At 43.3% G+C, this 22,341-nt stretch overlaps 1 protein-coding gene across 7 annotated transcripts in view; it reads right to left on the reverse strand.

Moving 5' to 3' along the window:
- Nucleotides 1-1,558: 1,558 nt before the first annotated feature.
- The window catches only part of AK8 (adenylate kinase 8), a 63,234-nt gene continuing 42,451 nt past the window's right edge, over nt 1,559-22,341 (reverse strand). For 3 of the 7 annotated variants that reach the window (XM_085239524.1, XM_085239525.1, XM_085239523.1), the window contains 4 exons: nt 8,975-9,032; nt 7,482-7,608; nt 4,175-4,255; nt 1,559-2,138 (listed from right to left, as the gene is read on the reverse strand). In XM_085239524.1, coding sequence (XP_085095650.1) covers nt 1,942-2,138; nt 4,175-4,255; nt 7,482-7,608; nt 8,975-9,032 — 463 coding nt within the window. In that variant the 3' untranslated portion in view covers nt 1,559-1,941. Of the gene's footprint in view, nt 2,139-4,174; nt 4,256-7,305; nt 7,386-7,481; nt 7,609-8,974; nt 9,033-22,341 lie in introns of all 7 variants that reach the window. The other 4 variants (XM_003211312.5, XM_019621473.3, XM_019621474.3 and 1 more) reach the window with 3 other exon arrangements.

Here is a 22,341-nt window from a genome sequence, read left to right on the forward strand (position 1 = left end):
AATGAATGTCAATTGTTTTAGTTGTTTCCGAGGGAGAGTTCTACACGAGTATTAGCATGTTCTGCTAACCCTTACGTTCTGCTCTTCAGGCCTGCTGCAAACCCTTGGGGGTTGACCATTGACCTGAGACTGCGTACCCAGACATGCCAAGTGCATCTCAATGAGACAAGCTCTTTTTCTCAGTTTCTATGGAACCAGCAGAGCGGAACTAATATAACGTCCGCATATAGATGAAAGAATGAAGAGGAAAAAGGGCTTTACAGCTAAATTAATTAAGCAGATGTACCTGTCTAATTAAAGACAGGCCGTCCCTTTTGTACCCTAGCTGCAGTACAAACAGTATTTAAATACACTCTCTATCCATTTCATCTATCAAAATATTTAGTTGGAACACTCAGATGAAGGTGATATTAGCGAGATGAGCTTCCCATGTATTATTAATAGAAGGGCTCCCAATTATGCATGAATGCTACAGCATAGCTTTATAGTAATAGCATAAAAAACAGCTGCCCAAACAGGTTACCAAACAGCACATTTGTAACAGGTAAAACTGTTATAAATGCTCTGGCCCAGCTTTACACAGGGGTTTGCAGTCAGGCCCTGCATGGCTGTTCCTGGCACCATGAGTTGAATTTCTCAGTACAAGAGGCACAGAGGACTCGACTCATATTGCCAGTACCAGAGACTTAAGTTATTTATCCTGAGATTTTTAATGTGATCCCTCACTCTGGCAAATCCCCACTCGTCAAACCTCCCGAAGGTTTTGAGAATTCTGACCTTAAACTCTCATCATTCCTACCCCAAATAACACAGTACACCTGAGCCATCCAGATAAGCAGGGCTTTCCCAACCAAACTTACTCCATAGGTGCAAGGAAGGATTTGAGCACATGTATCCTTATGGTACTCCATATACTTGATTAAAGACAACAACAGAGACACACTTGATAGCAGCAGGAGCAGAGAAGTCACAAAACCAAAAGGCTCCTGGAGGCACATGCATCTTACCTCTTCCTAGACATAAAGACCTCAAGGAGAAAGTTGAGGCATCCTCAGCCCCTGGTCAAGGGGAGCTCACACTCATGTACATAGCAGAAATAGAGTCATAATAAAGGCATCAAACTCAGTGCTTGTCTGAATCACAACAACACATGATACTCCTTCCTTGGAAGCATTGAAGATGCACATTCCCATAGCCAAGGCTCTAGTTAATAGTGCTATAGCAATAAGACACCAATGATTTTCTAGTATAGAAAGACTTACCTGAATCTTTAGGGCAACCCAATCCAGGCAGAGCAAACCCCAGCCAGCAGGAAATAAGATGGGAATGGCTGCTGCAGAAGAGCCTCTAACACAGGCTGAGAGCCTTGTTGTGCCCTTAATTGGGTTCTAAACGTGATGAACCTGCTACTAGTTTTCTATGGCTCTAGAAACTATCTCCTGTTGTTCGGAGTGTTTCTGCCTGGCTGTGTGATTGCAGAGCAGGTTGCAGGGACCATCCTGCTGCTTTGCTAGAATATTTTAAGCAAGTTGAATGAACAAGAGAATAAAAAACCAAAGAACATATAGTAGCTTTAATATTGCAAGTTAGATGTGTGGGTATCACATGGTTAACACAAAACTGCTAATTGCTCAATTGCAGAGTCAGGAAAGGATATCTGAATCAAACACAGGAGCTTCCCTAGCAGCCACCCTTCATAATTTGGATCACAAAACAAAAGCCAAACAAAAATCCCCAAAAGCACAATCTCTTATTCTGTACTTCACCTTGGTGAGCACTGAATCTAACACTGCTTGGTTGAATTCCCTGTGAATGTGCCACATCAGTGACTGGATTGCAAGCATTACAAGGAAAAATTTAAACCAACTATCCAAGAAATCATCCTTAATTAATTAGAAGCATTTAATTTTTTGCACGGAAGGGGCTTAATGATACAGCTTTCTATAAACTCAAAGATAGGATATGGATCTTGATCAGCATTGACATAAAAGGCGTCCTCATAAAACTCCTGCAGATCCCTGACGTTCCTGTGATAGGTATCCACGCGTTTCTTGATGTTGTCCTCCTTGTCCCTGGGGTTCTGCTTGAGGCGGGCTTGGATCTTCGGAGTGGGTGCTGGTCTGAGTGTCGTGTGGTATCTGCGGATGAGATACAAATGCCACCTCTTCAGCTCAGTTTGAGGACACAGCAACCGTCGCCCGAGTCACTCCATGGTTTTCCTACTCCTGTTCCTTTCTGGTCTAGGTTGGAAACTTCAAGGTAAGTTAACCATTCCTGCTCTCAAGTATGTCAGATACTCAAGAACCAAGAGGTTCTCTTGAGGTGGTGCAGAAACTGCTGCCAGTGTCTATCTGCTTCCCATGAGGTGCAGATAAACTGCCCTGTGCCCAATGCTGCAAATTAAGAAGCGCTTCTGGATCTGTTCTGGCCCCACTCTCTCGATAACCAGTTTTACTGTAACTTTGATTCCTACCAGTGTCTGTTTCTGGGAGGATAAAAGATAGAATGTAATTCTTGGTATCTTTTTATAGTAGCTGGAGATAAAAAGAGCTTGATTCACTCTGAGGTAGATTTTAGTTACTTCTGATTTCCAAAATGCTGGAATTTGGCTCTCCTGAACCCACAGCCGTGGATTCACAGAAGCAGAGGATTTCCACCAGCAGAGTCCAGCCCAACCTGCCCACTCAGCTGATGCCAGAAGGTATTCAGACAATGATTCTGTATTGCCAGAGGCTCCCAGCAATTGCTAAAAGCTCTTTTGCAAACACATATTTAAATTTTCTGCCGCAGTATTTCTGCTTCTGACTGATCGTCTCCTGCACCTTTTGCCCCTGATGTCTCAGAAACACTGCATCCCTCCGCAGTAAAGCCAATTTTCCTGAAACCATTGGGAGAGATGCAACAACAAGGAGGAAAGCGGAGCCTCTGCGTAGAACTGCTTTACAGCTGGTACCACGATGTGGGAACAAAATTCATTCCACGTGAGGATTATTTAGAACACAGCTGAAGGCCACCCGCCCTCCTCACCGCATTGCAGCCAGTGGTGCAGCTTTAATATAATGATGAGGATTAGATACAGCATCTAAAACAATTCAATTCACAATGAATTTGGAAGGAATAAAACCCAGACTTTGGAAGAAGGAAGCGTGTTAACTGGAGCAGATACCAAACAGGCTAATCCTAATGATAAGAAATGCAAAGACGTGTGAATGATTCGCTTCGTGCCGTTCATTTCTTCTCAACAACTGCATCGCTTATTACTAAAATAAAGAGAACACTTACTGCAAATCACTGCTGCTGTCACCAGTTAATGTAGCACCTACAGTGAGATGTCTGAATAATCACATGGCTTCGGCACAAACCCAGTATCTAGGGCCTTATCTTCGAGGGCTCCGTGTTTGTCTTTGATTCAACAGAAGGCATTTACACGTGAAGAATGTGAAATAGTGCTGTACAACTTCAGTGTGGGGAGTTATCCACTGGAGATAATAAAACAGCACGAGTGACAGTTGGAGTTACAGCCCCATTTCCAGCAGAGATGTAGGGTGGTCCCTCACAACACAGGGGTGGGGAAGGCAGTAACCTGATGTCCCCAGTGAAATGAGGCCATGTGAGCACCTGTGAGACAAACCAGCACATCTGAGGACCGCATTTTACAGCGACCCTGTGACTCAAACAAGCTTGCTCTACTGAGTGGGAAATATTTTAATGTCTCACGGTAGGCAGAACCATCACAGCAGCAGGGGAAGTAAAACACAGCAAGATTTCTATCTTCCCCAGCTGGAAAGCCTTCAGAATTCTCATGGGAATGTCTGAAAACCATCTGCATTTAGGCTAGGTTTCAGACATCTTCCCTCAGCATTATTTTTACCGACCAATTTAGTCGCCATTAAAATGTTAAGAATGGAGCCATTTGCTGCTGTGCATTTCAGTCTCTGGGATTTCAAAATGCCCTGTTCTGTGGAGAGGAGCATACAGTAACAGATGGGTGGGTTGGTACTTGAGTAGCTATGAAAATTTTAACTTTTCTTTTAAGGAATCCCTGAGCATGAGTACAATATTCCTGAGGTTCCTTAGATTTCTATGAAGTCTACTTGCTGCTTTCATCTTGCTGGCAGTCTTAAAAAAAAATAAAATAAAATAAAAAAATTAAACGTGAGATATTAGTGCTAACCTTTCCCCTGTGACTGGATCAATCCTCCGCTGAGACAGTCGTTCAATGATGGATTCGTAGGGAAGATTGAAGAAAAATACCCTATGAGAACATAATGAGTAAGAGCATTAACATCCCGAGAACAGCACTGGCAATCTTCAGAGCAGGAGTTAATCCTTATCCTAATGGAACGGGACATACAAACACGGAAAACTCCATCATGCATTGGCTTATCAGAAGGCAGTAGTATATGCACTGACTCTTCTCTGGTTCCTCTCTCATCTCGTTGAGTCTCTAGGCTAGGAGAGCAGTTATTGCATTTCAAAGGCACGAGTGAGTAGCACAGTGCAGTGTCAGAGCTCAGCATACACCCATACCAGGGCACAGAAAGCAGCACAGGCATGATCCCACTGGCAGCAAGCCTTGCTGCTAAGGCTGCTAAGAGAAAAGGTTAATGCTTGATTTTAAGATCAAAGTCTGCAATTCTCATTGCATCTGTGTACAAGTCACGGTTGCTCAGCACCCTAAAACATCCAACTCCCAGTGTCAGGGGTGTGGGTTTCATGCTGTGAACAGAGCACGGAGTGGGACTGGTCAGCTCCTTTCATCTGCCTTACATGAGAGCCCTGATCCGAATCAAGGATGCACAACCAGAACTCCATACGCACTGCTATGGAGCCCAGCCACGCTGTTGTGCCCATCCCACAGTGACCCCTCGTTGGCAGGTCGGTTCCATACAACGCAATGGTTCTGTCAATTTTATATTCTGGTTCACAAAACACTTCAGCAGGAAATTCTCAATGAACTCTCATAGTGAGACTGAGTGCTGTGAGCCCCCAGCCTGGGGGAGTCCCACAGTCATTGGAAGAGACCACGGAACAAAGCAGGACGAAGGTCACATTTAATGGTTAATTTAGAGCAAAACAAAAAGTAAAGCTTCCCTTGAAAACTTAGGAAAATAAACTTTTACCAACTGAACAGGCCTGAAGGCTGTACATATGTCTTTCTTTATAATACACTTCTCCTGCTGCTGCCTGCAAGGCCCGACTTCCTACTTCGGCTGTCTGCCTCTCGCAGCGATGCGGCACGCTTCAGACATTCACCAAAGGAACATTTTACACTGACTGGGTGGGATCAAACCAGATGAAAGGCTGAGCTTTGCCTCGGCATGCACAGAGCAGATTACTAGAATCCTTTGTAGGATTTAAAGTTATGAAAATCATCTCTCTTTTCAAATGTTTACAGATAATGACTTCCTTTCACACCGCGGTAACAAAACAACAGCCAGGAATAAAACATTCAAGATCTCGGAGGTTCCAAAGACAGGAAGAGAACAACAGTTTCAACACTCTTTTATCCCATACACTCTTAACATTTTGTTTTTCTTTGTTTCCGTTGCCCAACAATGGCACAAAAACGTGATTGTCAGAACAGGTAACATCTGATGATGCATCTCGAGATGAATATTCTAGTAGAGAGGAACAACACCTATGCAGTCATGATAATTGATACGGCTTCCCATTATATTCTGAAATAAACAAAACCACTAAAGGATTATAACCTGGCGTATCAAGAAAGCTTGTCGTAATTCATAGTTACCAACTCAGGAAGTATTACGGTGTTTGAAACAGAAGAGCCTAAAAAACTCCACTTAAAAAGCTGCCAACAAAATGAACTCTGAAAGCCTTGTCTGAGATTCCCTTCTTTTCTACACAAGATGCTTCTTATTATCCAGTCTGGTGTCACCATTAAAGAGAAGTGTCGGGGGAAGATGTGGGAGAGAACAGACATTGCTGCTAATACGGATTTCTTTTTTCCCCCAACGCCTGGTAACAAGGTGCACGTGGGACACACAGCAAAACTCCTGATGTGGCCCAGCAGAAGGAGGGACCACACGGCCCCCAGAGGTGCAACACAGCTGGAGCCCCAGGGCTGGCTGGGTAAGGCCACTCCGAAGCAGGAAAAGAAAGGGAAAAACAATGGAGCTATCAGGGATATTTTAAATGCTTCCAATTAGAAAGTGTTGTTATTGTTCTGAAGGAGACACGTACTGTGCACTTATGCAGCCCCAGGAGGTCACTCACATGAGTGAGCCCTATTTACATGCACTCTACAGAGCGTTGGTCTTCTGGTATTTCTCAAGCTGCCCAGGTAATGCCTTTGTTGCTTTGAGACAGAGGGCAGCATCCACGACCCCAGAGTTCAGAGTAATGGGAGCAGCTCCTGGCAAGCACTGGGCTCAGAGCTTGGCCCCTTCTGCATACAGTGCTTTGTTTTTCTTCCCCACATCAATGCATCCTCTGTAAAGCTCGCGTTAGGAATCAGCCAGGCTTTGTATGTTGTAATGTGTCACAACTTCTATCAAGGGGAAATATGAAACAGATGTCATCAGAATCGGTAGACAGGGAGGCAAGGAAACACAGCATCATATCAAAGGATACTACATTATACTGCTAGATTAGCATCTAGCACAGCTTCTCTTTCAGAGTTGGCAAGCTGTTAGTTCAGCTCTGCAACAGGTGAATAACGTCAATCAGCAGCAGCACGAGGTCTGCTCTGGGATGGGCTGGGCACAGACCTTCCAGGAATCCTCCCTCCTGAACCACAGCTCAGCTCCCTGCCTGCAGACAGCCCCAAACCCTCGGCACCCAGCTACAAATGGCTGTTCTGTGGAATATAACTTGGTAGAACGCTCAGCCCAAACCTACCGAGTGGACACGCTGCTGCCAGATGCAGGAGTGAACAAAGCAACTTGTAAGCAAAGCTCTGTCCTCTCTCCTTTGCTCTCTGTTCCAGGAGAGGGATGGGAGAGAAGGTTCAGTCCCATCAGCTGGCTTACACAGATAATAAAACCAGGAACAAATGTCAAAGGGAAAAAATCTTATGTCAAAACTCTGCTTATTTCCCACTGTACGTGGTGATTGCTAAGGTCCCTGCCAACATAAGCCATCTCACGATTCTCTGATTCTACTTGTCTAATCTACTGCAGCTTTCAGATACATTAGAGACATTAAACTCCAACAAAGTAATAATGTTGATGACACCATCACTGTGCACGTAGTCAAAGGCCCTGTTATGAGAACTATCTGCCTTTGGATGATGATGAAACACATGGGGCCTCCAACAGCTGGAATATAATGCTGTTTTCCTACCAGCCATCTGCTATTCCAAAACGGTCTTCCAATCGCTTCTGGCTTTTCAGCATTGCCACTGGAGCATCCTGATGGCTTCCCTTCACAAACAGAGAGAAGGTAAAGGTGGTGATGGCAGAGGTTTTTGGAGAAACATGTCTCAGCCATGCAGTAAGTAAGAAGGAAGCATTTCTGACCTGCACAGCAGCATTCTTCTAATCTTCTAATGCATTTGTTCCAGATGGCATCCTGGTTAACCCAAGTTATTAACAACTGACAGTGCTGAGAGTTGTCCTCAGGAGAATTTTTTTGGCTGTGGTTTTCCTGTTTTGTGGATATAATGTCACAGTCTCAAAGCACGTACAACAGAAAAATGTGTTGCCACTAAAAAAAGCGTTGTATGCCTGCATCTGACACCATCGAGCTGGGGATGAGGGCACACTTCTCCTCCCCAGGTAGGTCCTGACAGCCACCTCCCAGGATGGCCCCACTGCCCTTCCAGCTGCCTTCACAGCTATGAGAAACAAAGAGAAGCAAGACCAAGGCCATCCACAGGTCTTGGTCTTGTAATGTCACCACAGCTGCTCAGTGAGGCTGACCTGGAGGAATGATGCAGATGTTGACTGTTCTGGACCTGAGCTATTTACTTAGGTCAGATTCTCATTGGCATTTCCTGTTACCTGGAGCTAATCTGGATTTATATAAGTGGAGGGGAACACAAAGCCAAGCCCTTTTTGTAAGCCTACTGCCAGTGAAATCTGACCTATACCACTAAATCTAATTGAATTCATACCTCGTTTACATTTAAGGATGTAAAGAGAACGTGACACAATATCTGAGAACACCGAATTCAGAATCTTGACTCCCTAACTGGCATTTAAAAACAGGCAGTGCTGACTCACCTGTGGCTGTGCTATGGCCAGAACAGCCCTTCCAAGAAAGCTGGGATGCTTGAATTAAAAAAAAGCCAACAACAACAGCAACAAAAGACACCAAAAGCACAGCATTGGGCCACTTCTAATGCAGCATTTAAACTTTTGAGTTGAAACTGCAACTTTAAAAATAGTAAGCTATTAATCTTTCCCTTATTTTCTTGACTCCCATATATCTTCTCCCGTGTAGGCAGGTACCAGCTGCCATACTCCCATTCTTCATGCTCTGCACTCTGCAAAAAAAGAGGCCCCTGCTGGCCAATTCTTGTTTAAAATTGTGCATAATTGATAGTGGCAAATCTACCCCAGCTGTGTCTAAAACCTCTCCAGGGGCAAGAAAAACACTCTCTGTGACTGTCATTAACTACTAAATTAGCAAGTGCTCCTGGCAGTTTACAACATACCACATCAGTCTGCTTTTCTTTAAATAAAAAAGGAAAAAAATAGAATGTGAAGATCAGATGCCTGTGTGATCTCAAAGTTACTTCTAACTTTGCTGGCAGAACTTTGACAGAAGCCCCAGCTAAACAGGAGCAAAAGACAATGGAAAGAGTGAGTGGGAGAAAGAGCAAAAAGAAGAGGAAGGAGAGGGAAGGACTCCAAAACTACGCTCTTTTTTAGGCAAACAAATAGGAAATGCTAAGCTCAAGGCGAGAAAATGGAGTCTTTGATAGTGTGTGATACATCTTTGACAATCTGGAGATATCAACACAACGTTATCTGATGCTACAACATAATTCCTATGAAAAGGAACTCACCTGGAGAACTTCGTTCTGGCAGCACAGTGGCTTCAATTTTTGTATTTGAGATATAAAGCTGGAAAAGAAATGAGGCTATTGAAATGTATGAATGCAGCAGCTCCCTAAAGGGCTGCCACAGGTCAAATCCTTGTGTGATCATTGGCTCAGTGCAAGCTCCTCCCTCTGGTTCATAAAACAAAGCCAAAATAGGTGGAGGAAGAAATAACACAGCTCTCACAAAAGGATGAAGTAGCTCTAGAGGTGTTATGGACTGGCCTGGCAGAGAGATAAGAACCATGGCTAAACCATAGACCTGCTGTTAAAACCGAACACGGTTGTTTTTGTTTAAAAGTTTCCCAAAATACAAAAAAAAAACCCCAAACTTCTGGATCAAGCCAAGCAGGGGTAAGGCAGCAGGCTTGGTCAAGATACAAGTAAAATCTGCATTGCAAAGTGCTTTTAACACCACTGAGTTTTCTCAGCAATACGGCAGATTAAGTTAGTGGTTCAACCTGAGAGGGAAAAAGAGGTTCAGATTTGAATCCAGGTGACTCCTCTCAGCTAAAACCCTGGTCACCTCGTCTTTATTGATGTTTTAGCCAGACACCAGGCTTGGATCAAGCAGTTTCCCTTTAGAATGTTCCCTTTCCTGTAGTACAGACACACCTTGAACCTGAAACCTTGGCTAAGCCATCCCTCAAGAGCCCATGCACAGGACTTTGTCCACACCCTATTCCATAATTACATTCTGCATCTCCAAACTCCCTTGTAGAGACTGGTTATGTAGATCCCACCTACCTCTTCCCCAGGCTTGTTCAGCTTCCTCTCAGTGTAGCTATAAACCAGGTATTCTGCCCATGGGTACCCAGACTACAAATGATCTTCTAAGGCTGAACTACTGACTGAATGTGGATCCTAGTTTACCTTCTACCCTAAATACTGCTTTTGCATCTCTCTGCAGAGGATGAAATGAACCTTCTCTCTTACTTATGGATGGAGGTATTGGGAGGTTTTATTCAGCAATGTCTTTCAAGTTCTAGGATCTCTTCTGATGAAGAATGCTTAGTTCTATTTTGGGAAGTAATTTCACCCTCTAGGTTTGGACCACGAGGGAAAATACACTGCACAAAGACTAAAGCACAGGTTAATCAGCAAAACGTTGAACTTCTACAATGACTCACTTGACAACAAGCTCTTTCCAGACATTGGATCTTCCTTTTCAAATGGATGCATTTCTGTAGGGTAACTCTGAAAGGCAGCTAAGTGGGCCACAATTCCCAAGACATGGCTTCAGGCCAGGGCAGCGAGACGAACATCATCCTTCAGAGCTGCAGATGTTCTCTTTGTGGACAGTATGAAGCAATGACCCCATGAGGTGCTCTCCACCCAGCAGTTAAGACGTGCTCAGCTTCCAACAGCCGCAGGGATGGGGTCTCTGGGCAGCCCACCCTCCAGCCATCACAGTGTCTCTGCAGGTACCACATGGCTCACCCCACAGGATCGTGCATAGCCTTGCAGGGCAGAACCATGGGCTGGGTCTTCAGCTGGGAGAAAGCAGAGGAGCTGCTCTGGTATCACACAGATGTACACCCAGAGCCATCCCACGCAAGAGGAGCTGCCGGCAGTGCAAGTGCTATAGAAGCACAGTGAAAAACACTGTGTACAGAGCAAATGCTTTCATACTCGGGGCTTCCATGCGTTTTTAAAGCTTCTCTTCAGAAAGCAATATGAACTCTTTCTGTATGCACTAAGTGGCTTGCCTCCATTCAAACCTGCTTTACGTTTCTCCCTTCATTTTCATTCTTCGCCTCCTCCTTACTCTCAGCTGTTATTCGAGCATCTTTGCATTCCGCCTGGAGTTCATTCCAGCGGTGCTTTATGAATCACAGAATAAGATGGCAGCCAGCACTGCCTCGGAGTAATGTGCTGCCACGATTCCCACCATCCGTAAGGTTAGTCAGATCCACCTCCCATAATCGAAAGCCTTTGCAGCCCCAGAGGCCCATGGTTGGGAGCCTGAATCCACTCCCCCCGGTGCAGTCCCATTTCCTCAGGTGCCTGCAGCCCTCCCTGCCTTAATTACATTCTGCTGAGCAAATTTTAACTCTGGGGTTAAGCACTTGGAAACTCGTATCAGAAGCGATGCCTTCACTGCCTGTTTGCTGCTTTTCTCTGCTACCAACTGCTCCTAAAAAGCACTTTTCCTCCTTACAATTTTCTTCCTTACACTTTTCTTCCTTTTAAATAAACGGAATCAAATTGATAGCAAATGATGTTTAATCTTAAGCGTTCTCATAAGAAGCTACATCGGAGTCCCCCCACTCCACCATTTAAACACAAACTTTTGTTGCTGGCAGGATATTTGGTCTATGAGATAAATTGAAGAACCGACACCAAAAAGTGTACGATGCGGGGGTGAGGGGAGGGAATAAAAGAATGGATTATTATGTGTCATTTTATATGTGTGTCAAAGGAAACCAATTTCATAATAGGGAATAAAAATTCCCTGTTTAAATACTGTCAAATAAATCCTCAAATGTAATAGGGTTCACTTCTGGGGAAAAGAAAACTAAATCCGATTAAATATTAATGCGGCGTAGTATTAATTAAGAGAGAAAAAAGTCCATCAAGAGAACCCCAATATGTTTACTGTGTCCCCAGGAAGCTGGAAAATTTCACAATCAAGTGTGTAAATGTTCTAAAAAAGGGTCCTGAATATTTTATGAATATTTGTCATAAAACAGAAATAATAACCACTGTGCAGAGCTATTAGAATTAATATTTATGCTGCCCGCCATGAAATATTCATGGGGACAGAGAAAGGGGGGCCCGTAAGACAAGAATTAATTTACATTGGGCTTGGTTTACCCGCTGGCTTGATGTTTAAAGACGGGTTGACAAGGCTCCATATGAATCCGTCAGTCACTTGCAGCGGTAGGTGGGGTGAAGGCAGGGGAAGGCGGGGGGAAGCGGGTCCAAGCTGCTGACAGCTCACAGATTGAGTTTCTGACAGCCCTTAAAAAACCTAAACGGCCCCCCACCTTTTTTTCCTTCTTCCATTGCCCAAGGCGCTCTGTACTGCCACCGTTCATCCGATCTCCCCTTCCATCTGCTGAAATTAAGGAATTAATGAGCGCTATACGCTTTACAGCGGGCCCCAGGAATGTTTACTGGTGATTAAATTATAATGCAGCCAAGCTGTATAATTCATGAACCAATTAAAGGAAGTGTTAGTTGATTTGATGGGAAGAGGACGTACAAAAAGCATTTAACTAATAGGGAACCGTGGGCTGCCGGGCGCTTTGGCTTTCTCGGATTACGCGGCTAATTGCTCTGCTTTATAGGGCTGTCACAGATAGCCATACATATTTCATTGTTCTCAAATACTTCAATTGTTTGCTTTCGTGTTGCTGCTGTAATATGTAGAAGCCCAGCCAAACTTCAGTGTAGTTAAAGCACTACTCTGCAAAAGCAGGCTGCCTCGAGAGGAGGGGATGAGAGAGGCAGGAGGAGAAGGCTGGCTGACAAAGGGGAAACTTAAAGCTGCAGAGTTAAATGTCACTCAGCAATTACATGATTAAAAGGTGCAACATATGATAGTCTTTTGTTTTACAACTTTTTGGACACTAATATTCTATGCTGACTTCACCATAGAGAAAATATTGGTAAACTAAGCTGCGTTTTTGTTCTCAACACTGAGGAGCAACAGAAATAGGTGGCGAGAGAAATATATTACAAAAAAAGAATCCAGCAGGGAGGAGTTTGATTGCTGTGGTTATTGAGGATAACACATCATGTTTTAATTTACGTGGTTCGATATTCTAGAATACTGAGAGATGAAAGAGGCTGCTTTCCCATCTGGGAAAACATTCGGTGTCTAACGCAGAGCTGCACTCGGGGTTCATACCAACAGCTTCAGTTTACTGCCCAAAGAATGGGAGGTTTACTTTTATTGCCCAAAGAACAGGAGGTTTACCTCTACTGCCATCCCACAAAGCACTCTCTGCTGGCCGACAGGGTGAGGGGTTTGATGGAAGAGGCCCATCAGTCAGTCGAGGTGCTCCTGTCCTCAGTCACCCACACATGCATTCCTCCATCAGTGAAGCTCCCAGCCTGCACCCAGAACTACATCTACTGCTGGAGAAATTGGGGGAAGATGGATACAACAAATTGATGCACTACATTGTGGTCAGCTCTTGAAATCTATCGAATAAAGAACAAGTTGGGTTCACTTGGGTACTATTTCTGCAGCCCAGAACTGCAGACTGAACTTCTACACGTCCCTAATCAGACATACTGTCACCCCACCTGAGGCAGACTGGTAATTCTTGACCTCCTGCCTAATTTAGAGCTTTACCTTTCAAAGCATTGTACGAATACCAACTACACAACTTTCAAAACATCCTACACTGTAAAGCTGATCATCTGGTCCATCCGTCCCCTACTCTGCATTGCTGCTCCCTGTCACATGCCCCACACTACAGCACAGGGCATCGAGTCCCCTTTCTGAACCTTTGGGCTCCAAAGAACCCAAGGATGTGTGCCGATCTGCCAGAAGCAAAACTTTACAAACCAGACCATTTTAAGAAAGGTTTTGTTAGGGAGGGACAGCCAGGAGCTGGTGCACAGGATTACTCTTTAAAATGTGCCAGCTTCCATTGGCATTCCAGTGACAAACCATCTCCCAGCCAAGTGCCACAGCATTAAACGAATAACTTCCATCTCTGCCCTTCATTTCTGCTGGCATCATTCTGTTCTAAAAGCTACACCAAAGCACAAAAACAGCAAGTACTTTTGCAGCCCAGTGCAGGTGTTCACCAGTACAAAGCAAGAGATTTACAGTCAGTGAGCATTTATTTTTTTCTAAAAAGCAGAATCTCTAAAAAGTCTCTGACAATCACTTTCTTTATTAGGAACTACTATATATTGTTCATTTGTTCTTAGCTTCTGGATTAACAAATAGAGAATTTTGGCTTAAGACATGAATAGGCATTCTCTGAAATAAGGGAAAGTGATTTCCAATTGCACAGTATAAGAACATGCCATGAACCCACCCATGTGGTTGAGTGAAATGAAAACTGAATTGCCTGCTCTAGAAAATAAAAAGGTTAAATTCTTTGTGAGATTCAACTCACTTGAGTGGGCAGTGCCCAGCATCAGGGATCTGTAACACAGCTGAAAGTCAGTATGCAATATTGGTAGGCTTTGAATTATACCACTGTTGGATTAATACAGCTCTACAATTTCAGAAAGTCTATTAAATACATTGAGGACAGCATTTGTGTGTGAGTCCATGGAGAGAAGTGGGAGGACCTCACAGCCTTGTCCCAGAAACAGTGAAATGCATCAGCGTGGGCCTCACGAGGGGGAAAAACAGAGGTGAGATGGGGGCCCAGAAACCTTGTTCTGCCCATGATTACTGACAGGAAACGTCAAAACTTGGCAATGGCACGAAATCCAGCAGAAAGTACTTTCTTTGTTGCTTTTGAAGTACCTTGGATACAATCAATCATACAGCAAAAAACTTCTCTATTTTGGTTCAATGTGGAAAAGGCTATTTGCATTTCAATATGTTCAACTTATCCTGCCAATAAAAACATGGGATGATGAAGAAGAGATCAGGCCACTGGAGTGAAAAACAAGAGATGACATCCTGCAGACCTTTCAGATAAAACGGCTCCTTGCTTGTAACATTTCTGTTGACGTCCCAATATTTCTGAATGATTGGGTTTTCAAATGAGATCAGTCAGCATGCAAATGAGGAAACAGGATCAAGACATCTCCAATATCTGATTGGGTAGAGAAATTATCAAAAGACCCTTTTTTCATATCAAATTTCCATCACAAAAGGTCAAACTTTCAACTCCCATTACTTTTGCTAACTGCATTTCACTGTGCCTGCCAGCTCATTGCTGCTGCTGTTTTCAGAGGAAAAAAAGAAAAGTAGCAAATGATAACATCTTCTCACACATCTGTCATCTGGGCTGGACAAACATTTCCTAATCTTACTGTATTTTTCTCTGTAGCCCTCAAAAATCCTTGCAGCCAAAGCATCGCTTCTTGCCTGGTTAGCCATTCCTACGTTGGTTTTATTTTTCTTACCAATTCTCTTATTTTTGAGCCTATGCACTGACAAAGGCACCAGCTGTGTTGCCAGAGTGTTTGTTCTACAATTTGATCATTTAAAATACAATTTAAAATGTGTGATTTCCTTGTGTCGTCGATCTGGATTGATGCCTAAACACTCAAGTAATGGATGTTCCGAAAAAGCCAAAAGACAGAGATGCCGCGAGCATTATTTTCCCCAAATCCTCAGGCAGTTGCACATCCACTCGCAGCCCATCCTTGACCACGAACACTGCCCACCTCTCTGCAATCTGTGAGGTGTGTGATCAGATTTGTTCCCCCAGCTCCATCACCTTCTGCTGCTGAAGGGTGCCAACAGCAGGTGAGTTGCCAGCAGAGCACCTCCAGTACCTGCCTCCAGCCCACACCCAGCTTCTCCTGATTGTCCCTTGGCAGAAGCTGCCACCAGATCTGCTACCAAGTCCTTCTAGGTCCCTCTGACAGAGGCTTTGTTCCAACAGCAGAGCTGCTGGGTGGGACTGGGTGAGCCTGAGATTCCAAGGCTTTGCTCTGTCTGCTCAAAGCACTCCACTCCTGCAGATTCAGAGAACTTACAGGTTGTGTCCACAGTAGCTCAGCACTCCTAGGTCTCATCCACTGCTTTCCTTAGGTTTAAAGCTGACCTTTGGAGCAGCTGAGATAGAAAGCTGGGCATCAAACAGATGAAGATGTTAGTAGAAAGTGCAGGACTCAATGTATTTGTTGCTACTGGTCCCATAAAAAAAAAATCTCTTATATATATATATATATATCATATATAACCCATCAGATTAGTACCCAGAGATTTCTGCTCCTCTGATTTTCTCTGTTCTTATTACTCAACAACTAAATGTTTCACAAAGCCATTTCCTACAGAAATATTTATGTTCCCAAATGTTTATTGGCCCCTCTATCATGATCAAGCTTTTATGAGCACTCCATACAGAACTCTGAATTAAATACATAATTCCTCATCTATTGGATCTTGGCTTGATGCTGCGTTTGTCTATTTTATTCAGCAAGGCACTTTAGTGAACTGCACAATGCCTCACAGAAAAACTAATTTGTACAGTAAAGATATTTCTATCCAACTCTGACTGTATGGGTTAGTGATTACAGAAAGATAATGAGGAGCAGGAGGACGTAGGGTTTAAATTCCAGCACTTGTTTATTATGCTACATTTCCTGAGCAACCTTTTTAGGTAATTTTAACACAATTGTGGAGATCAGGCTCTGTGCCATCACTAGAAGGAGAGAGAAGATGCTCTTTGTAAATACTGGACAAACATTTCACCCTCACTTGCTCCATATCACATGGGTTTCTGCAGCCACGGAGTCACTGTCCCTCAGTCAGTGTTAACAGAGGGATTTTCTCCTTGCTGGCAGCTGCTAGTTATAGGAACAGATCAGATGTAGCAGCTCAGGAGCTGCTCTCCCAAACTGTGTCCTTTATATTTGATTTTCTACTTTTCTTCTCCTTATGACCAAATGTGCCTGTGCTGATTTGTGAATGTTTCTAAGTCTAAGCTTTTGGAGTCCTTATCACATCTGATCAAGGCAACGTTATCTACTCCTTGGTATCCAACACATTTCAGTCCCAGAACGAAGGGAAACTGTATGAATGTAGGTTCTCTGACAGCACACTAATGGTGATGACATTTTAACCATAGGTCTTTACTCTTCACAGATCCCTTTCTATTGAAACACTAATCATTGTGCCATCTTGATGGATAAAAGGTCATTCTCTGGAAGGTTAAAATTGGCAGTATTCTCTTTCTGCCTTGAACAAGTCTGGTCAGAGGTCATTCCAGGATGAACCGGTGTCCCAGCCAGTAGTTAAGGGCTGGAGTTCACATGATTTAATAATGGGCCCTTCGAAGTAGTAGGAAAAAAAAGAAAAATCTAAGAACATTTGTTTACTGGAAGGTGTTATTTGACATGTGGGTACCTTCAGAACTAAGGTGAGGATTTGTAAGAAAGAAGAACGGTGTAGCAAGTAGCTCAGCTCTCCCTTGGAATCATTAATGCAGGCAACTTTTAAACAGAGTGGGTTTTCTTCATCTAAAGGATACTGCAGTTCAAACAAGACTGTCTGAATCTGTTGTGAATTACAATGTGTTTGGAATTAACAAGACAAGTTGACATCTAATCAGAAAGGAAAAGACAGATTTTTATACTTACCACAGTTTTAAGTAATAATAATAAAAAAAAATCCCGTTTCTTAAAAGGCCCAACAACACTGCACAACTCTTTGTGCCTAGAAATAAATTGAAGGTAAGGGTGCTCGCCTTCACTTGTGCTTTGTTTGTACCAGAGAAATCTGAAAAGCTCTAAGTTTACTGTTATTTTCTCCCTGATACAACAGAGGATCCCTCCCAACACCACAACTAACAAGTGCTTTTACAAAATCAAACCATCCAGCTCTTCCAAGGCCAAAACTCGAGGACTGTGATTCCCAAAATACACTGTTCTCAGAGCTGTACGAGTTCACTGGCACAGCCCCACTTGGTGCACTATGTAGGAATATTTAGAATTATGGGACATTCACTGAGCATTTTCATAACGGCGTGGGGCTGAACCCAAATGAGTTTTGGGTAGGCTTCCAGGAAAGAGCTCACACTGCCATTACCATAAATCATCCCAGAACATCAACAGTGATACAGAATCTTTCAATAAAAAGAAATGCTGCCCCTTCTTTCAGGACTGCCACTTGCCATTTCTTTTAGGTAATCAGATAGCTGTTAATTAATAAACCTGTCAGGTGAATCGTCCTGCTCTGGTCATCATTATCCATTCTGTAACAGAATCCTGCTATCATCACCGCTATCCACCCCATAGCTTCCAGCTCAATTAACTTAATGCTATGCAAATGAGCAGCTCTCCTCATCATTAGCTTATAGCCCACAAATGTTAATAACATAATTGGGCCTTCAACAGGGTAATTAGACACGATTTCTTCCATTAGTCTTACAAGGCTAATTATTGTTGATAGGAGAGAGGGGATGAGTCCCAGTGCTGCATGCAAAGAGGGGCATCTGGTTAAAGCAAATATAGACAAAACATCAACAAGGTAAAACAACCGTTGAGATCTATGGCAGGGTCAGGTAGGGGTGGGAGAAAGGAAGACGCCGTGCTTAGGAGCTGCTGCAGAAATTCTCAGCAAGGCAGGAACTAAAAACAAATTTTCAGCTTGAATATTGAGCTTTCCTACACTTAGCACTGAAACGCAAGGCTTAATAAATCAGAGGGAGCTACTCTCAACTTCTTGTTCACTTGGAAGCTGTAATGACTGAACTTCCTATGCTTGTAAGGCAAATATAAAGGAGGACGTAGATGAGACCTTAAGTTCTCATCTGGTCCTGTAATCCATTGGGATGAAAGCCAAGGACTTGCTCCTGTTCTGGCTGTACCAATGCACTCTCATCCATGGCAGTTAGGGTTAGGGTTACAAAATTGTAGCAAGTTTGCCTTACCCGTGACTTAGCTCTGACAGCTCACCGGTCTACTGGAAACACAGCCATGAAAAATATATGTCAACCTGACAAGCCCAGAAGACTCAAGGGGCCGAGAAGCCACGTGATTTCCTTATTCTGTTTCTCTTGTCTTCAACTTTGGGGCAAATTCACAGCCAACACAAATCCTTTCATTTTACTGCAACTACATGAGGTGGAATTCTTATTCATATAAACTTGGCTAGAAAATCAGTTTGAATTACGTTCACAAAATTAGCAGCATTTCTGGGAAGGTTAAATCAAACAACTTTTTTTTTTTTTAACTTGCCATTCCTTGGTCTTTTGAGAGTTATGGCAGAAGAACAAATTGCTCTCTGGATCGTGGCAGCTCCTATCAATGGGATATTTAACAGGATTCACATCAAAACAACCTTACTATACAATCTTCTTCTTTTTTTTAATTCTGACCATGTGCAAAGCTTACTACTGGTCTTACTGAGCTCAAAAATACAGCGTCTGTTAGAAAAGGAGAAGAAAAAAGCCTCTGTGGGACAGATGAGAGCCTTACCCAAAATGTGTTTCAGACCTCACAAAGGACAGGCTTTAGTAATACACAAATATGTAAACACGATGCATTTAGGGAGAGAAATTATAATCCTTTCATAGCACAAAAACACTGGGTCTCCACTGACAGCTGAGACAAGGGAAGCCAATTTAAGTGATGGTGATTAATACATTTATGTGACTGCACACGATCCAGACCAATAGAATTAGATCCACTGCATCTGTCAGACTTACGGGATCGCTCCAACACCTTTCCTGCAGGATAAGCCACGACACCAGTCAGCTCTGCTCTCTCAAATTGCCCTGCACTTGCTAAATTTACTAACTAGAAAATTCTGAGCAAATATCTTGTTCCAAGGCAAACAGCAGTAAATCCACTGATGTTTTAATGAAGATTACACTTTCTAATCCTCATGGTAATGACAAACTAGTCTCCATTCAATATGCAATATTACTTGACAGTTTTAATCACCCAAGCCGTATTACATTTGCTACAGACTGATGCACTTGTCTTCCCAGATCTTCAGCATGGAGAATCTAAGCAAAAGCAGCATAATGCCAGTTCTGCCTGTGGATTTCAGCACGGCCCAATGCTGCCAGCCACACTACCAGGGTAACAGCTTTCTTACTCTGGGATCAGGCTCAGGCCCAGAGAGACTTCTAAACCGGAGGGCAGCTGGCAAAGCCTTGTCCTGCATTTTTATTCCAGCATTCCTGAATTTTAGTAATCACAGAGTTCAAAGGTAAGGAACATTTCTAATGTAACCGCCCTGGTGCAAAATCAGACAGCAAACACAGTAAGGGACTTTCATAAACTACATTTTCACATGTGCAGATGTAACAGTTAACCTTTCTACATGTATTCAGAATAATACTCAGCCAACTTTTGCCACCACACCACTGAAGTAAATAAATGGTAAGAGATAATGATCTGAGATGCCCGACAACACTGCAGAGCCCTCCTCTTCCTCCTGTGCTTTCTCAGACACCGTCTCCACCCACAGTTCTCAGGCACGACAAGTCTCATCAGTTTTATCAATATGTGGTCTTTTCTCCAGTGCATATTAAAATTCTGTTGCACCATTATATTTGAAGCTTTCCTCCCTCAGTTTAGTTCCTCCAGCTTGTTGGTTCCAACCTCTTCTTGAAACCAGTATTTTCCTTACCAAAAGCTCCTACATCCCCTAAGATAAGATTTGCATCTTGGTTCTTTTGTGTGTGAACTACTGGGGAAATTAAGGTAAAATTTTGAAAAACGAGGTGCTTCAGTCCACGAAGAAACAGTCAGAATTGACACTGCATATCATGTTTTACCTTGGTGAGATCAATTACACTACACTCAACAAAATGTGACTGAGGGTGCATGGCCACATGCAGCTCCATCTTCTCCTGCATAATCATCTCAGCAAAAATGTTACTTAAAAGTAGCTCAATACCAAACAGCCAAGGGCTGCAGGATGGCCCTTTCACAGCACGTAGGCTGCTGCCAGATCCCAGCCCACAGGGTCAGCCCAGGGAGCAGGATGAGAGAAGAGCATGCTGAGAAACCCAAGGGGACCAGGCTCTGTGAGCTCAGTGAGCTCCTAGGGATGTTGTTAGGGTTTTTATTCCCATTTTTGTCACCAAAGCAAAAATAATTCAGGAGCGAAAAGCACGTATGATCAGAGAAGCAATAACACTTTGATATCCCATGACTTTCATTCCTTGAACAAAAGTTGTGTTGTAGGTGAATATCCTGAACTGTCTTTGCTGATTTTAGAGATTACTACCCAATGTCAGCTATTCAAAGTCACCTTGATCAAAGGCATCTAATTTTAGAAGCCAAAGGAGGATCTAGGAGCACTGGCATTGCCTTGGCAGTATGGATACTTCATGTCACTTTGTGAAGAAGCACTGAAAGCATTAATATTAAGCTCAGTGCTTCCACAGTTTGACTGTAGCTGTTCCCATGCAGAGATTTTTCTGGTTTGGTTTGTCTTGTCTAACACTTGCTACAATTGCCAAAGACATGAAAAGTAGCCCAGACTACACATTTTATCAGGGTAGAGAGTCTTCAGGTTTCCTAATGTCTCCTCATTTGCAAGAGGTAGCTACTGCAGAAAAACATGGCTTTTTTTCTGCAGCAAAAAGAATGAAAGGATTCTTTGCATGTGGTTTTGTGTCCTTAAAAAAATAATAATAAAAAAAACCCTTGGCTTAGAAGTTTTTCTTCTTTCTCTTCCTGGAGACTTGGAAGCTTGCTGAGATCAGAGATCTCCTTAATTGCTGGACCCAGGACTTCACCAAACCAACTTCAACAATCAAAAGGAGCCTGGAAGAGGAAACTTAAACTAATAGCTGCTTCCCACAACTGAAGCCAAATATACCTCTTATTGTTGCTGGAGCAGAGTAAGAAAGAAGAAGTGATGTTTGTGACAGCAAATGCAGCATCTCACAGAAAGTCCATCGAAGGCTTTCAAACTGCATTTGATGCTTTGCTGCTGTTGGCTCAAGAGGCACAGGAATGGCTCTCTCCAGGACATGGTACCACTACAGCTCAGGCACAATGATCAGCAAAGGCTGCAGCAGTGACATCATAATTCCTGTAATGACTGATTTTTTTTTTTTCCCTCTGTAGCAATCTGCTGGGTTCCTTAGTAGCAATAACATCTATTCAGATTACTGTTGTTTTTTGAGGGTGGAGATAAAAGAGTCTGCTAAGGAAGAGAGGGAGAAAGGAGAATAAAGATTCTCCACCATCAACCAAACATTAGACATATATACAGAGGAGATGCTTTGTCAGTTTCGTGTAGGACCAAAGACTGGGTGTGCTGCTTTTTGCACTAAACATAGAGAATTAATTGTCACTGTGAAGAAACCTGTGGGTGTGACTGCTGGATAGAGCCCAGATGCCAAAGCACAGAGTGCCCTTTCCATGCACAGCTGCTATGTATAAGGCTAATGGCATAGTTATGCTTCCCTGAGACATTCTGCCCGTTATGAAGAGCTCAGTGACAACTCCTGCAGTAGAGATGGAACAGGAAAAGAAAGGTAAATGACTCTGTCCTGCCCTCTTAGCTCCTAATGACTTGCCCCTTAGATTTTACCAGGCCACTCAACTCTGTTTGGCGTTGAATATGTAGAGGAGAAGGACAAGAGTAGCTGGGGTGGGAGCACTGATGTGAGAAGTGATAATAAAAAGGAAACCAATTAGCATTAGTGAAGACAACAGTCAGCAAGCCAGCAACCAGAAAACAGCTCTGGTAAGAGAGAGCTGCTTTCTAA

This window comes from Meleagris gallopavo, chromosome 19 (genome assembly GCF_905368555.1).
Source record: "Meleagris gallopavo chromosome 19, MGAL_WU_HG_1.1, whole genome shotgun sequence".
NCBI lineage: Eukaryota > Metazoa > Chordata > Aves > Galliformes > Phasianidae > Meleagris > Meleagris gallopavo.